The sequence below is a fragment of the Metopolophium dirhodum genome, chromosome 1 (assembly GCF_019925205.1).
Source record: "Metopolophium dirhodum isolate CAU chromosome 1, ASM1992520v1, whole genome shotgun sequence".
NCBI classification, from domain to species: domain Eukaryota; kingdom Metazoa; phylum Arthropoda; class Insecta; order Hemiptera; family Aphididae; genus Metopolophium; species Metopolophium dirhodum.
In genome coordinates, this window is record NC_083560.1 from 41,462,312 (window position 1) to 41,481,008 (window position 18,697).

The following is an 18,697-nucleotide window of genomic DNA, read 5'->3' on the forward strand; positions in this document are numbered from 1 at the left end:
GGTATTAATAATAATAATAATAGTAACAAACGACGGTCTGCGCCGCCGACTCCCCGACGCCGCACGTTGTCGCCCACCACGGCGCGCCTTAGAGATTTCGTGGAAGGGCCATATAGGGTCTCGGCGGCGACGGCGTCCCTCTCTTATTCGAGACTCACAGCCGATGTAATGAAACACGACGACAAATATAATATTTACCTACCTATATAGACGATCCATGTAATATATATAAACCTATATAATATACGATCCACATAATATATTATATACCTACCTACCTATATAGACGATCGTATAATATATTATTATATTCAAACAGTCACATTCCAAACATTATTATACTAAATAATACGCCCCTCTTCCCCGTACACGCACCGCACACCCCTTATAACGACAAACCCGAGATGTGATTAACGTTCCTATGCCCCTTCTAAACCACGCACATAATAATATATGTGTTGCCCGAATGTCGTAAAAATAAATATAATATATTCATCGCCGCCACCGCCGCCGCCGTCTCACGACATCGGGCAGAAGATTTTTAATATTATGTACATAGTAGGTACATACAAAATTTTTTTTCTCTCTTGTTTCGTTTTTGTCGCTTGGTGTCGTTTATAGGTAATCCACGGGTTAACTCGATATTTATGGCAGCTGCAGATAACGAATGCACACAGTGTCTAATTTACATAAACTATAGGTTTTTAGGTAATAAAAACACGAAATTAAATGAAGCGTACAACTTTGTCTGTATGATAAAATGTACATTAAACAGACCGATAACAACCCATTGTTTACCAACTTAAAGGAACGTGTGTTATACTAATATTTAACATTCGAGAATCTAATTAGATACGACTATTTAAAATGTTCGAATATACATATTTTTTTCTTTGCATGCTGTTCAAAATTTAAAAAATATGCTCGGTCAAAAAGCTTGAAAATATAAAATGAAATTCTTAACAAATTTTACTTTTAGTGTTACCAACGTAGTAGGTAATAGGTAACTATTATAATGTACCTAGTCTATATGTCTATTGTCTATGTCACAGTTAATCAGTGACAGAATGATACCAAGCGGGGGAATAAGAGGTGATTTTGGAAGCTTTTGGAAAACATTTTAAAGTTGTGCATATTTCCAACACAATTATTTTTTATGAGGGTCTGAAGTTTAAATTTTGATGAAATAGAATTATCTTATTTTGTTGCAATGATTCAAAAACGAATATCAGTAAAAATCCATGATATTTTTACCAATTTATTAAATCTTTTTCTACACGTCATAATTTTTGAAAATATATTTTGACTCTTTTTGAGCTATTTTGACAGAAAATTTAGCCCGGTCAAAATGCTTGAAAATTTAAAACAAGGTTCCTTATAAGCAATTGTTAATGAAACCAAAGAAACGGTAAACTAAATATAGGTTTACTAGTTATATAACGTAAAGGTTTTATTATAAGGACTTATGAGTAATTTAAAAACTTGAATCTATATACTATTTACTAGTATTTGATGACTGCAAATAGTGACTTGTTACCATAAAAGTATGTTAATAATAGTGACTAATAACTTAATAACAGTAAATTAAAATCACGAATAGTTTTAATATCATCAATAAATGTATAGGTAATTATTAATATTAATAATACGTTTAAAATATTATGTACACGGAAAATGCCTATCTAGGTACAACAATTATTTATATTTAAATATATTAAAATATATTTCCGTTATAATAATTAATAGGTACGTATTAAAACATAAATAACATCAATCTACTCGGCCTGTTTATAGGAAACACTTCATGCATTTCGAGAAAAGTTAATTAAAAATCTAATTAATTTAATTAACTTTTCTTGTAATTTACGTGGTTTAAACTATTGAAAACTGATTTCTGACGATTTAAAATTAAATTTATAATATATATTTATTTGCATACACAATACCCGCTATTATAAACATGTAAGTTCTTACCTATTATATATTTTTTTTTGAAATTCGCAGTATTCGAAATAATTTTACAAAAGAAATATCCATTATATTTTCGTTACATGGAAATAATTCTAACAATATTACGTAACGCGTTACTACCCAACACTGCAGCTATAGTGCAACCTTACTAATAACTATGCAAAATAGTCAAACACATGCATACCTATAGGCTATAATTATCTATTAGGTATCTTATATTTGAACATTTTTTAAATTTAAGATTTTAAGTAAAGGTCAAAATTACTCATACAAATTTTGAAATATAATTAGTGTATATGATTAAAATTATAATATAGGCAGATATACCATAGTAAAAATACATATTTGATACAATATGATACTATTAACTACACGGACACATGGCACAATATGGTATTTATATTCCCAATGTGTTTTACCTACGTGTGTATTTTATCAAAATAAAACTTTTAACCACCTCCTCTATTTAAAAAATGGAATGACGCCACTGTAAATAGAACAGGCATTGATAAATTAAGCAATTAATAAATAATATTTATAATTAGTTATAGTTAACAAAACCTATTAAAGATTTAAAGGCATTTCACAAACAACCCATTAGTTAGTAGGTAAATATCTTTCTAATTTGCAGTGTTTGGAAAGAACGTCGTTCATGAACGCACGTTCACGCGTTCACGTTCATATAATATAAAACTACCTATATTATAGTGAACGTCACTCGAATTTTGCAAATAGAACGTAAACGTGAACGACGTTTATATTTTTAATGAATTTGATCGATTTTTAAGACGTTTAATTTATTTACCATTTAGTAAATATTATATGTATAAAATATATTAATTAATTATATTATAATAATAATATTTTCATTTTTCCCATTATAATTCCTATAATTTTTTTTGATTGCAAAATGTATAAATTAAATACGTGAAATTCCAGTGTCCCCGAATTTTTAATAAACCTAATCGGTTTATCATAATAAGTACCCTAGTATTCGCTTAATTTTATCACTAGGAAATCCTTATCAAAATGTAACTCGAATAACGTGTTAGATATTAAAAATTAATTCAGATTCTTTATAAATTATATCTGCTCTAAAGTCTAAATTATATTTTTATTTTTTGGTTGAGTCGTATATGTTTATAGGTTTTTAATTTTTATATTGACTGTAGGATAACAATTCATAAAAAAAATTAAATGAACGACCCAATGAACACGTTCGTTTTTCAAAAGAACGTGAACGTGAACGAGTTCATTTTTTTAGTGAACGTTCCGAACACTGTGAAAAAGTACATTTTAAAACTTTATTAAATAGTATGTAATTATATTTGTGTAACCACATGCGTGATTCACTAAAACTCGATGTAAGAAGAAAAAAAATCGGAAAAGAAAATTATCAATTATTTGTTAATATACAAGATTTTCATTATAAATTACAATTTATAATTTTGAAAATATTATCTAAATATTAAAATAAAAAGGTTTTATTCAATAGGTACTGTGATTTTTTTTTAATGCATATCTTAATAGCATATTTATTGATTCTCTGGGGCATAAGTGCATATTTTGAGGTTTTTAAGGGCATGAAGTCCCTAGCCCTATTAATAATTAATAGCGTGATAAAAGACGAACCCTCCCGAATAACGTGTTTATATTATTATTTTAAGTAGGTATAAAGGTTAGGTTAGCGGGGACCGTAAAATGAGTCCGTAAACACAATTTACCGCCACTGCTGCGGTGTGTGGGGACTTTAACGCGTACAAAAATTATGGCGGCACTCGGTGTCGGAGATGGCAGCGTCGCATTTATTTTGTAGGTTAGGTATTAACGGCGTCGATGGCCCGCCGCCACGGCGTGTTTTGTGGCGGTCATATTTGATATTAATCTGTTCTCTATACATATCTGTGTGTGGTAGTTAGCAGATCAGCCGGGCCAATCGCCGGTGTCCACGTCTGGTTTTGATTTCAAATACCCGAAACGATATTTCCCTCCACTGCCGTCGCCACCATCACCACTCGCTAGTAGCACAGTGCCAACGCGTTCCCACTTCGTAGTTCGCATTACACTTCGATCCCTTAAACGTGCGCGTCGCAATCGGTATCGTCCTTTTTTTTAATGGTCGTCGGCTAAAAATTTGCGTCGCCCGTCAAGTATTATAAAATATTTATTTGATAGTATAATATTATAATATTCGTGCAAAATGAGAGCTGCACCGACGAAGATGTCTCTGTGCGCACTGGTCTGCCTGGTTACCACCCTAGCTGTTGGCGCGGAAATATATTTTGAAGAGAACTTCTCCGACGGTATGTATATTATAAATTATTGCTATTGTGGCGAATGTTTATTTGATGTCATTATACCGTTCCACAGAATCGTTTGAGACCGCATGGACATACTCGGAATATCCTGGCAAAGAGTTCGGCAAGTTTGTATACAGCTCGGGCGCTTTCTACAACGATGTCGAGGCCGACAAGGGTATACAGACGTCACAGGACGCTCGATTCTATGCATTGTCCAAGAAATTCTTGCCATTTAGTAATGAAGACAGTGACCTCGTTATCCAGTACACGGTCAAACACGAGCAGGCTATTGATTGCGGCGGTGGATACGTTAAGCTGTTCAACTGTGATTTGGATCCAAAACAAATGCACGGTGAAACGCCATACGAAATTATGTTTGGTAATTATATTTGTATATTTTTTGTATTATGTGTATTAGGTATTGTTAGACGTTAGTACAGCCCAAACTGTAATAGGCAATATATATATTGTAAACATTTGTATTTATAATAATAAAAAAAAAAATATACCCTTAAATACATACTTAGTATTTATACTTAAACCTACTTAGTAATAATTAGAGGATACCACACTTGCGTCACAAGTTACTTACAGTGGCGGCTTGTGCTGCATAAGGTGGTGCACAAATAATTATATAAGATACCTTTGTAGACTAATAAAAAAATGTTATAGATACATACCCAAATTAATATACTTCTATAATTAAATTTTTTAAGTTCTGTAAGCTCAACATATTTATTATCAATTAATTATTTTCTTCTCTTTTTATTTATTATTTTATGTAATATAGTATTGTTTTATGCAGCTTATGTGCAATACACAATGTCACGTTAACATTTCGATAATTGATTCACTACAATAGAAATAGGACCAAGACACACATTGGTTATTCTCCAAAAGACCATATTTTAATTTTTACTTTCCCGAATGTCGATGCATGTAACTAATATTTGTACGGCCTCCTGGAGGATAAATATGTTGTGCTTATAGAAATTAAATATAGATAAGTAGATTATTTTTAAAGGTACTTATACATTTTAAATGACTTAAAGATTGATGATCATAGTTATTATTTTCAAGTATTCTGCATAATAATTAATCAAAATTGTATTCTGATAGGTATAGACTTTATATACCTACATTATTATTTAACTTATTGAATGTTTTTAAAGTGCATATTGATAGTTTTCTGTAATGTGACGCACACATTTTCTGAAAATAATAGTCATGCTTTTAAGGTCAATAAAATAATTTAAATACTTCATACCTCAATAACTGTTTTTTTTAAGAAAATTGATATTATCTGCTTGTTCTAATACTATCCATTACATCGTTGGCATCTTTTAGTATTGAAAAATTATTAAATTTATTTGAGAACCTACCTATTTCTAGAAAAATGTATTAACATAACAATATGAATTTATGATTATGAATGAAACCTGCAAGAGTTAAATATAGTGCATAAAGTACATAATAAGTGATAAAAATCTGTTTTTAAATGGTAAATATTTTTCCCTATTAAGATGCTGTATCCTAGAATGAAATAATAATTTATAGGTACAATAATTTTTTTATATTCTATACGTGTACGTATTCAATATTTTGATGTTTTTAACATTTTCTTTTAAAATTATCTAATTGATGTAAATTTGTTTTTAATTTCAATTCATTTTACTTCTATAATTTGTATTGTTTAAACAAAAGTTGTGTTTATTTCTAGGACCTGACATTTGTGGACCTGCTGTGAAGAAGGTGCATGTTATCTTCAGCTACAATGGCAAAAACGTATTGATCAATAAAGATATTCGTTGTCTTGATGATGTCTACACTCATGTTTACACACTTATTGTAAAACCTGATAATACTTATGAGGTATTAATTGACAATGAAAATGTAGAATCTGGTAAATTAGAAGCCGATTTCGACTTTTTGCCACCCAAGAAAATCAAGGATCCTGAAGTTAAGAAACCTGAAGATTGGGATGACAATGCTACTATTGATGACCCCAATGATAAGAAACCAGAAGATTGGGATAAGCCAAAACTCATTACCGACCCAACTGCCACTAAACCAGAAGATTGGGACGATGAAATTGACGGCGATTGGGAGCCAGCAATGATTGATAATCCAGAATACAAGGGTGAATGGGTACCAAAACAGATTGATAACCCAAAATACAAGGTATGAATAAATTAAAATTTCATTCTACTTTCATTTTTTTACATTTAAGTCATTGTAAAATTATATCTATGATGTTTAAAGGGAGTATGGGTACATCCAGAAATTGTCAATCCAGAATACAAACAAGATGATAAACTATATGCCAGAAAAGAAATTTGTGCCGTTGGTTTTGACTTGTGGCAAGTAAAATCTGGTACTATTTTCAAGAATATTTTGATTACAGACGACATTGAAGTAGCAAAAGATAAAGCAGACGACATTATCAAATTAAGAATTGTAAGTACAATCTATATTTTAAAAATATTGAATGTAATTTTAAATAATTTTTATTTTACTAGGAGGGCGAGAAAAATATGAAGATAGCACTTGAAGATGAAGAAAGGATGAAAGCAATGCAAGAAGGAAAGATATCTAGTGACGCCCAACTTGATAATGAGAATGGAGAGGAAGATGAAGAAATTGTAACCACCGACGACACCCACGATGAGTTGTAAAAAAAATAACTGTATAATATTGTGATTAGTTTAAGACTGCCACTTATTATTATGTTTTGATAAACACCTGTTCTTACAGTCACTAAAATAATTTAATTAGTTCATTCCTCGATAACTATTTTTTTTTTTTTTTTTTATAGATAATTAATAATATCTGCTTGTGAAAATATTATTGAATATTCATTATTCCTTTTAGTATTAAGTAATTACATTTATTTAAGTAGATACCTAAAATATCCTAAAGTAAAAATCATAATTTATAAAAATAATATTTTTTTATATTCAATATTTGTTTTAATTAATTGGTCAATTAAATGACATACGCCTATAAGATAAGAAAAAATATAATTTTTTAACATGTTAGCAATTAATATTAATTTATGCCTCAAACACTTTCATGTGTAAAACTTCAAATAATATCATCGGCTTATAAACTTGCAATTTTGATATTTGTATACACTACTTAGTTTATAATTTTTAATATAACAAATAAAAAAAAAATGTTTATGAAATACAATTTTAATAGAATAAAAATAATTTTTTAAGAATGTCTTTATTTGTTTTCATTTTAATCTAATCCCTTTCAAAAAGGGTACATATATTTTTGTTAGTTTGAAATGAAATTAGATAATATAATTGTGTTTTTATTTTAATTTATGTCGCTAGGAAAGTAGGTACTGAATATTTTAAAATTTGCATTATTGTTTTAAACATGTTTTATTAGTTTCACCGTGACCTGGATTAATAATTATTTTATACAAGACTTTTTATTTTGTGACATTAAGTTGTTTTATCTAACAGTTTTATATTAAATATTATGAATAATTAGATCTAATACAATATTATCCTAAAAATCTCGCATTCATAGTCGTGCGCGCGTGAGGAGGCAGACCCTACACAACCTAACCTGCGAGGCGTACCATAATTTATTGTTATAGGTTACAGTTTGGATCATAAACAGTAGTAATGCATTTTATACCTTAAATATAAGGTAGGTATAGACCGGTGAGTTATATTATATAACTTAAAAATATTTTTTGGCTGGATCACGGTACTTAGTATATTTTTTCAAACCATGGGCTGGATACGCATTTTTTTTGTTTCTGACCGATTTTCGTAAGGTTTTCATTGTCATGGTTACTTATTAACAAAAATGTATTTAAGATAATAGGTATGATAGGTACCTATAGATTTTCCTTGTCAAAGTATAACATATTAATATTGAGTATCAAACACTTACATTGGTTTTTTTTTGAAGGATCATTAGCTTGAAAAATCGTTCTTGACTCGTTACTTAACAGTGGCGGTGTTTTTTGAGGAGGCAACAATTTTGTACCCTTCTAGACATATCACCGAGATACCCCCAGTTCTCAAAACTCATTTATTTTGTTTAAAAACAATATGTTTTCTTTAAAAATCTGTCAGAAGTCTTATGATTAAAGTAACTAGTAAGTTACAATTTGGGATTACCATTTACTGTCATAATAATATATTATATACAATATAGATGCTATAAATGGTATATCAAATTTAAAAAAAACTAAGGCACATAAACCAATAAATTGTCTTTAATGAATAATCATAGTATAATTAATAATAAACATAATATCTGTTATCATACAATTGCTATTGATTATTATCATATCACTTATTAACGATAACGTGCAATAAAGTAGGGATAACCATAGGGTATAATCACGGCTTTAGAATCTAAAAGTAAAACTGTGAAATTATTACATCTCATAGAATGTTCTGATCGACGAAATGATCGAAATGTTCGGAAAATATACGATTTTAGTTGTTTATTTCGTAAGTCCAAAACATTATTATTGATCATAATATTATTCAAAGTCTAAATTAATAATTTAAAACCTCGAATGACATGAAGGTGTTTACTCTTGATCTCGTAAATGACGTCTGAATATGGGCTCTTCTGGTCTGTCCTATACAGGCCTACCCTCTACTTCTCTTTTCCCTTACAATAAGGATTGTTGTTCTCACGGAATAGTGGCGTTCGTGCTGCTGACCGACGGAAATTCTCAATACCCACGCTTGTGCATCCAGCTGCAGCTGTATTATTGATTAAAGCTTTACGCAGTTGCTATAAGTATAATAATATTACAACACATATTGGCTCCATAATAACTTGGCAGTGTCAACGCCGACCATATCCATTGTCATAGTATTTCATATGATTGCCAACCCTCTTCTACACATTTTGTAACGTATTTTGTTTTTCTAGAAATTAGCAAAGTAAAGTCAATGGTTTCCCCAAAGTTAACTACTTTTATGATCTGTGGTTTAAGCCTTTCATTGTGTTTTTGTTTGTATCAGAACTCGGAAGTATTCAAATTGTTATAATAACTATCTTCCCCTGCAAGGTCAATGGTCATTATAAGAAGTCAATATCTCATAATTGTAATATAATTGTGTACATATAAAAAGAGTCTCAGCAGTCAGCACATACCAATGTAATTCAAAGGTTTTTTTATGGAAGCAAATAGGCAATAGCATAAAATGTCTATTTTGAAAATGTTCATGGTTCAATATTATGACTGAAACAAATTATAATTATTAAAACTAATTTTAAACTTTTTAATATTTCAGAATCATTTAAACAAGATGGGGTTGATGTGATCAAGGGTCTGTAGAAGGTATCGACTATGAAATTAGTGAATATATACTGCACTGGATAAACCGTTATGCATCTGCAAGTCTATTAAATCTAAGCTAACCAGATGACCCTTTGATAGTTTTAAAATTAGGACATACAAATCGACTATGTTGCATAAGAATTGATATTTTGTGAGATGTAAGTAATTTTTTTAATGTTAAAAATATAGATGTAATCACGTTTTCAAAATGCTGGTCATTTAAATTTTTCTTTAAATATTATGCAATTAAAATAACATGTAATAAGTAAATTTATATTACATATTAAATTATGTAACATGTAAACAGTCAACGTAATTAATAATTTTTAAAAACTAATTTAAAAGAATTTACAAAATTAATAAAAATAGGTGGTATTGCATTGGAATTTAACTTTCAACAATTCTACCTATTGTTTTTACAACAAAGTCTGTTGCATTCTGTAACTAATCTTTTGTTCATTAAAACATGATTCTACTTATACAATAGTATTTCTAATTAATTATTCCATAAAATATGAATTATTATTGGCTTTAGCTTAAATTAATATTTACCCACTGATTACCTAACTTATTAAAATGTTTTAATTGTGTCTATTATGAATATATAATTAATAACAATATTTAAATGTTTTATAATAATTTTATTTAGACAGAATTTTGAACCAATATTGGAATGATTTAAAATCCGGCATTTAAAAAGCTTATGATAATGAATTTATGCTAAGGTATGAAAACTGATATTCATATTCCTAGTGCTACTACCATAGATCATACAACACATCAACTATGTTGGGGTGCCGCAATGTTGGATAATACTGAGCAATGTGAATATGATGGAACCAGGGCCGGATCTATGGTGGGGATGCCAGAGATTTAAACCCGGGCCTAAAATTATCTCAATTACTAAGGACATGAATATTGTAATCATAGATATCCTGTTCCTGAATATTATCAGTAATGATGAGTTTAATTTATTGTTTAATAATTTTAAATCTAAATATTATTTTTAATTATTTTATGATTTTAGATGCTCTGATGGTCTATGTATACTAGCCAGTCAAAAGTGATGAAGTGAATGTGATTCACGTTTTACTTGTGGAATTGATGACTTTTACGGTAATGGGTTTTATCATTGTATTTCTTCATTAGGTACGAAGACAATTTATTAATATTCATTATGTTAAATTATCAATATAACAACTATAAAAAAAAAAATTAAGTTGCTGATTCAATAATTGTATTTCCTTTGATCTAAATTGTATACATAATATATACTTAATTTTTTTATTTTATTTAGTTTCACACTTAAGTTACCCCTGAATGTATTGCTGTGGATTGGGTTGCAAAAAATTTGTGTGGGATTGAAACTTTTGACGGAACCAAAGTTATAAATACTACATTGAATGGGAAAAAAAAAACTTTGGTGAAACTTGAAACTGATCGTAAACCACTCAATAACGTGTTAGATCCTTAATCTGGGTATGATAAACATTTATTGTTATGCAAATTGTTTATAGGCATGCTTCGAACTTAAGTTTTCATATACTCTAACTTAATTATTTTTTAATCATCTAAAACTTTTAACTCTGCCATACTTTTTAAAAATTAGATCACAACAAATTTTAAATTATAATATTAGTACTAGAGTTTTTATACTCATAAAAAACTAAATTAAATATATCTGCTATCATACTCCAACATTTTGAACTTGATTATACTCAAACTATTCAAGCTGTTCAATATGTTCAAATTTGCACTTTAATTTCTTGGAACTTAATTGTTTGAGGATTCTGAGAATATGAGGGATGGGTTATCCCTATTTTTTAATACATTTTTATTATCATGTATGATATTATATTTATATTTATACATCGGTTTTTATTATTTAGCACAATTTATTAGACTGATTTGGGTTGTAAACCTCATATTGAAACAGGTTCAATGGATGGTTACAGCAGACTGACTTTGGTCAGTCAGTTCATAGTCCTGGAGGTATCACAATTTATTATGCTGCTCGTCGTTTGTATTGGTCAGACACCAATCCTTATACTATAAAATCTGTTTTATTAGATAGAAAAGGACATAAAGTTATACATAAACTTCCCAAAGTTTAAAGTTTAATTTCTTCAATGATGGTTATTAATTATATTATTTTAGTGTTTTAAGTAGGCAAATAACTAAGAAATTAATTTAAGTCAATTATCAAACAAATAAAAAAAAACAATTAATATGGATTTTATTATGTGTTTGTAATAGTATTGATTAGTAATATTAATACAATTGAACAATTTACTTCAATAAAAATTTAAAATGCTTGAAATCCCCAACTTTTGTTAACAAAATATTGCGGTGTAAGACAGTATAGAATAGTATAGAACCTGCAATAAACTGGTTTTAATGTATTTTTTTTTATAGGTTAACATCCAATTGATATTGAGCTATTTGAGGATTCAATTTACGTATCACTTTTGACAACAATTGTAAAAATTTACAATATATAAAAAATATCTTTAGGGCTACAGATTTAGTTATTATGCTAGAGAATAAACATCCAAAAAACTGTAAGTATTTATTTACATAGTTGTATGTACCAACCTAATATATTTTAATATTTTAGTGAAACTATTATGTTATAAATCCATGTCATCCTACTGTATTAGATATTTTAATATGAATCCCAAAAATATAAATTGTAAGTGTACTGATGATCAAGTAGAAGTTTCCACATTCATGGAATAAATTACATAATATTATTATTAAATCTAAATCTGTTAAAAATATGTTTTTATTTTTAGGTCGACATTAAATGTGTAAATTAGCAAATCCCTCCTTTAATTTTTCGAATATGTTAATAATATATTTATCATGCAATATGGGAGAATGTCAGCATTAGTTAATTGTAAATGTTATCCATTTTTTGGTGGAGAGCTGTAATGAGTACAAATGTCATTAGTACTGTCACAATAAAACTTCCTGTTATATTATATTCTATGAAGTCATTGGAAGAATTTAAACTCAAGGTATTTACTATTGTTTATTTAAATCTTTTAATAATTATACAATAAATATTAGTATTCTATGCACATCTATTGCAATAATTATATTTTAAGCACATGTGTCCACCTATCAATATTGTATTTCACTTTTAACCTTCTAGTTTTAATATTACTTATAACGACATAATTTTCATTGTTGTACTGATGTAGGATGACCTAACTGTGGCATATAAATAGGGCCTTTGATGTGCGTAAATATGTACTTGGCACTCGCTCACAAACCGTCATACTTTGTGTATAATTGCTGATGCAGTCCAGTTGTACGTTATATATTTTATATTTTTGTTATATTCAGTATTTACATAATCATTAAGCCGTGTTATTTATCTACATTAAATAACTAAATACTAAGTCTACCCAATTTCAACAGTTATTTTTCAGCCTTGTTTCCATTAAATTTGAAGTTGCATATTGTAAATTTTAGGCAGACCTAAGGTTAACAAAAAGTTTAATTGTATTGTGGGTAAAATATAAAAAAAAACATTTGAATGCGGACACGACCGGTAGTTCTTCTACATTGTGTCCCACAATTACACAACATATGAATAAAGGAAGTATTGACTTTGTATTTATTGCATTTTTTTTTACAATTTTGCTTTATTTTGGAAAATACATCATTTTTAATTTTTCAACCACATACCAAGTGCTAATTTTTTCTATTTTTTTTAAAATACAATACACATGTAATTTGTATGCTCTACGTAGATTTTTAACTAAAATTTATTTATAAAGTTTGGTTTTGTTTATATTTTTAACCCAAATTAATCTCATTAATATATTTTTTTTTGTAATAATATAATATTTAAAAAAGGTGGATAAGTGGATGTCGTTCTGCTGTACAGTAGGTTACAAGTAGGTCACTGTAATGGATGGTGTTAAATTTAAATTCAATGATATAATATCATTGTACCTATAAGAAAAACGATTCTTAGCGAAAACGGTCAATCAGCCTATGATATTACCAAGTATATTTGATGATATTATTGTGAATAAAGTAATTTATATATAACCTATTTACGTGAAGCCTTGTTTTAAATTTTCAATCCTTAGCCATAAAAGTTAAACATTTTATACATTTTTAACTACAAAATAATTAATAAATTATAAATTTGATAAATGTTGTCAAAATTTGAACTTTAAATGCTTATAAAGAAAAATTTTGCATATGTATTTTTAATATTTTTCAATTGCTATTAGAACGATATATCAGGAGCCTTATATTAAATATTCACGCTTTTTTACCCAACAGATAAAATTGTATTGATATTTATAGAAAAAAAAACTAAAAAAATTGAAGACTGACAATGACCGTAAACAGCTCAAAAAGAGTCAAAATATTTGGAAAATGTTATGGTGTATAGAAAATGCTAATATAAACATTCAGTCAAAATTTCATGTCTCTACGGTCATTTGTTTTAGAGTTACACCAAAACCCAAAATCGATTTTCTCGAAAACAGATTTTGCGTAAAAATTCCCGTTTTTCCTTAATTTTTCTTTTGTTTTTCACGTCGCTTTTGAAAACTACAGGGAAATTTTTACTTTTGACCCCCCAAAGTACCAACTAAATTCACTTTCCTATCAGAAAAGTTACTGTTGAAGGAAATCCAAGCACTTTTACTGTCCTAAAAGGCAATGACAGACACAAAAAAAAAGAAATAAAAAAATAAATAAAAAAAAAAAACACACATCATTGTAAAATCAATACATTCATCGCTTCGCTCAGAATCTAAAATTTCAAAAGTGAATTTTGTGAAAAATATATGAGCATTGATTGTAAAAATGGAGGAGTATGTGTATTATTTGATTTGGGCTATAGCGATTATCAGTGTTCAATGAGAGTACCTCATGCACTAAATCAGATTGTGATAACTGAAGTATTAAGTTGTTATATAAAATTATTTAATTTTAAACAGTTAAAAATATATGATTGCAGAACTATTTAGGTAGACAAAAATTAAAAAATAGTATATCATTCAAAATTTTAACTAATTGTTGGAATCTCAACTAACATTATAGTAACATTAGTAATATATTTAAATTTGTTCAAAATCTATATAATCGATACCTTATATATTAGTTATAAGCATATTACATATAAACTCTGTAGTTAAAATTATAAATTATAATTGTATCCATGTACAACTAGTAATTAATCACTAAAATATTAATCAATTTATATTTCTTTATCATTTTAATCAACATTTTATATTTTATATATTTAATAAGTTATTTTATTATTAGGTTGTAAAAAACATAAATTTAATTTCTACTATGTTAGTTAAGACATTTTAGCAGTGCTTACGAAGCATTGCTTGGAATATTAAGGGGGTTCCATACCGTGATTTTCTGTTTTTGTCTAACACACGCGCGACATAGGATTTTTGACGGATTCTTTGCCAAACATATCAATTGATCTAATGAAGTGATGAGAATTCTGAAAAAAAATTTGAATTCGTTGTCAAGTCTACTTGAAATCGACTTTCTCACAATTTTGATTGTTTGATTTTAGCTTCTCCAAAAATTGAAATACAAAAATGTTTAAATACTCTTTTTTAATATGACGTTTTCTGAAATTTGGGGTATAATATCAAAAATGTGGGAAAGTCGATTTCAAGTAGACTTGACGACGAATTCAAATCTGTTTTCAGAATTCTTATCGCTTCAATAGATCAGTTGGAATGTTTGGCAAAAAACACGTCTAAAATACTATGTCGCGCGTGTGTTAGACAAAAACAGAAAATCACGGTATCGAATCCCCTTAAAGTTTATGAATCAACTGACAATGACAATCAATCTGTCTAAACTAAAAATAAACGGTTATTTTCTTTCAGCAGATAGTAAAAAATATTTTGAGTTTATATTGTGTCAGTACTTATGTGCATAATTTTAGTTCTAATTTATTAAACATATACTATAATATTTAGTGTATGTTTGAATTATAAGCAAAACACCATAAATCATGTAATTTATAAGTAATCAATTCCCATTGTAAAACAGCAGACGCTGAGCATACATTTTTATAATCTTTGTACTTAAACTGTGGTGTGTATTATAATTTATAATGCATTTTATTACTAACCATTATTGACTATATAATATGTATTTACTATTTGGTTTAATATTTCAGATACAGTGTGATTTGTTCTTGAACCAATTTTTACTCTCAATTATACGCAAAATGATCCTTTTGTTGAATCGAAAGAAAGGGTTTTACAAACGTGCAATCATGGTCTACTAGTGTTAAATATGGCTATGAAAATTTAAGTTTTACATCTGGTTCAATGCAAGCACCTATTTTACATCTATATGTTTCTAAATCTAACCCTGCTGTACAAGTAATTTACAAAAAGTAAAAACTAATAGGTACTAATCCAAAATCTACAGAGTTTTTTTAACTAACACAATATATAAACATTATAGTATTATAAATTCTGGTTTGAATGTAATTGGGGCTCTTATGCAATAAGAAATATGTAACAATATTTGTTATTGTTGAAATATACAATTAATATTAGTATTCTATCATTATTAGTACATATCTGCAAGTTTCAATATTATATTTCACTATTGACCTTCTAGTTATAATATTACCTATTAGGACATAACTTTAATTGTTATATGTTTTATTTTTTTAATTCTTCAAGAAGATAATGGGCCCCACTGAATATGTTCATGTGGGGGCCAATGAGTTCACAATTTGAAATATAAATTCATTAAATAGTTCATATAAATTAAATAATTACAATTTGTAATATATATAGATTTCTCATATAACCAGGCGCGGACTGGTAAAATAGGGCACGGGATGCTACACAATTTAAAGGGCAAATAACAAACATTATTGGGGCGAATTTAAAACATGTAGATTATTTATAAAATGTTAATATATTTTATTTTGTTTTAAACAAATATTGAATTTACGTTAAAAATGTAAATAAGTACCAAGTTACAACAAACTTTTAATCAAATTTGTACAATATTATAGAGTACTAATAATCGTACGTTGGTTACGTTCTGCTGTTCATTAGGTGTCTAGAGTCTTTAAATATATAATAAATAATATTAGGCAAATATATTTTAGGGCAAGGGATGCTGTAGCATCCCAGCATCCCAGCCAGTCCGCGCCTGCATATAACTATAATATTAATATAAGTAAATATTTTTTTTTCTCTTTGTTTATATAATGTAATGTTATGTAAAATATATACATACATACCAAAACAAAAATGACAAGGAATACATTAAAACCAGTGTATAGGTACAACATTTAATTGTTTATTGCAATTGGGAGGAACCATTGACATTTGATGAGGCAATAACCAGACATCATGTGAATGAACGGAGGAGATATGCCTTGAATGACGAATTAATGTCATTAAATAAAATTGAACTAGTCAATTAACTGCAAAAGAAAATTGCATTACGAAATAGATAGTTATATAAAAGTAAGCCTACATGGTAGTACAAACAAATTTAGGGCAAGGCTTGTCATTAATGATTGTTCTCAGAAATATGGTATAGATTTTCATGTAACACAGTCCAAAAGAACTTTAAATTTTGATTGACAAGTCTCATACACTTTATCACCAAAAAGAATCTCAAGTATTAAATAAAGAGATACCTTATCAACATGAAGTAGGTAATTTATTGTTTTTTTTTTTTGACAGGTCTAAAAAAGACACACTGAAATTTATTATACGTATATGTTATATTAAAAAAAAAATTAGATTTCTTTGGATATTTTCAATAATGCTGTCTATGCTGTTAACATTGAAACACAGGCTCACAACTTTCAATGTCAGGATATTTGTTCAAATATGGATCATCTATTATATCATGGACTTCACAAATCACAAAGGAAAAAACGTGTGTCATTATAGTTGACGGAAGAAGAAAATATTGTGGCAGTCAAAGCTGTAAAAGGAATCACGTAGATAACACTGTTAATAACAGTGAAAACAGAAAACAGAAGGTAAAAAACAATTTATTATAGTATATTGATATCTAATAACTAAAGTGTTATTTTTTTGTTAAGTGAAAACTCCAGAATTTCATAAGAGGGCCAACTCAGAAGTACAATATCATTTCATTTGAGAAAATGATGAAGATGGATTGTTTCAATTACCGTACTTACATTGGAACAGAGGACCATAATGCAGACCAAGCCTTTGGTAAAAAAACATTTCAAGAAACTACAGTCAGCCACAGGAGTGACAAAAATCAAAGAAATTATTAATTGATGCAGTGTTGAAATATACAATTAATATTTGTATTCTATGCACATATATTGTAATAATTATATTGTAAGCACAATGTAATATGTGTACACCTATCAATATTGTATTTCACTATTGACTTTCTAGTTGTAATATTACTTATTAGAACATAACTTTCATTGTTATATGGATTTAGGATGACCTCAATCGTGACATATAAATAGGGCCTTTAATTTACGTAAATATGTAATCGGCACTTGCTCACACACCTTCATACTTTGTGTATAGTGGCTGATTCAGTCCAGTTGTACGTTACATATTTTATATTTTTGTTATATTCAGTATTTACATAATCATTAAGCCGTGTTATTTATCTACATTAAATAACTAAATACTTAGTACTCATTAAGCCCCAATTTCAACAGTTATTTTTCAGCCTAGTTTCCATTCAATTTGAAGTTGCATATTGTAAATTTTAGGCAGACCTAAGATTAACAAAAAGTTGAATTGTATTGTGGGTAAAATATAAAAAAAGTCATTTGAATGGTTGAAAAAAATATTGATGAAATGCAGTATTGAAAATAAGAGTTATTAATTGAATTCTGGAAAGCTACAGAATTAAAACTCTATTTATTATACTCGGGTCCTATTGTTTTGAAAAGCAAACTTCAAAAAACCCAATATTTTATTATTTACTACTAATTTTTGCTTTACGATTTTATTATATACTGAAAATACTTGTTATACATTAAATGAGACTGCAGAATTGTTATTGAAAACATTTGTTAAGAAACATTTTAGTTGTTCGCTGAACATTTCATATC

General features: G+C 28.1%; 1 protein-coding gene and 2 long non-coding RNA genes across 3 annotated transcripts; all 3 read left to right on the forward strand.

Annotated features, from left to right (window-relative positions):
- The first annotated feature begins 3,992 nt into the window (after nt 1-3,992).
- LOC132934437 (calreticulin-like) lies at nt 3,993-7,311 on the forward strand. The gene is made up of 5 exons (XM_061000737.1): nt 3,993-4,274; nt 4,342-4,650; nt 5,992-6,452; nt 6,534-6,728; nt 6,791-7,311. The coding sequence occupies exons 1-5, from the start codon at nt 4,172-4,174 to the stop codon at nt 6,944-6,946; spliced, it is 1,224 nt and encodes a 407-aa protein (XP_060856720.1). The 5' UTR covers nt 3,993-4,171; the 3' UTR covers nt 6,947-7,311.
- Nucleotides 7,312-8,670: 1,359 nt separating this feature from the next.
- LOC132935955 (uncharacterized) lies at nt 8,671-10,735 on the forward strand. The gene is made up of 4 exons (XR_009663367.1): nt 8,671-8,755; nt 9,554-9,758; nt 10,250-10,554; nt 10,628-10,735. It is a non-coding gene; the product is annotated as an uncharacterized LOC132935955 (long non-coding RNA).
- A 126-nt stretch (nt 10,736-10,861) lies between these two features.
- On the forward strand, nt 10,862-18,330 carry LOC132935954 (uncharacterized). The gene is made up of 6 exons (XR_009663366.1): nt 10,862-11,079; nt 12,016-12,161; nt 12,396-12,620; nt 15,785-15,992; nt 17,325-17,629; nt 17,693-18,330. It is a non-coding gene; the product is annotated as an uncharacterized LOC132935954 (long non-coding RNA).
- Nucleotides 18,331-18,697: the final 367 nt, after the last annotated feature.

Excerpts from the sequence above, each read along its gene's own strand:
- LOC132934437 (XM_061000737.1), top strand. The coding sequence starts at position 4,172 with ATGAGAGCTGCACCGACGAAGATGTCTCTGTGCGCACTGGTCTGCCTG. Across the intron at positions 4,275-4,341 it reads TGAAGAGAACTTCTCCGACG|AATCGTTTGAGACCGCATGG; the intron begins GTATGTATATTA and ends ACCGTTCCACAG. Across the intron at positions 6,453-6,533 it reads TTGATAACCCAAAATACAAG|GGAGTATGGGTACATCCAGA; the intron begins GTATGAATAAAT and ends TGATGTTTAAAG.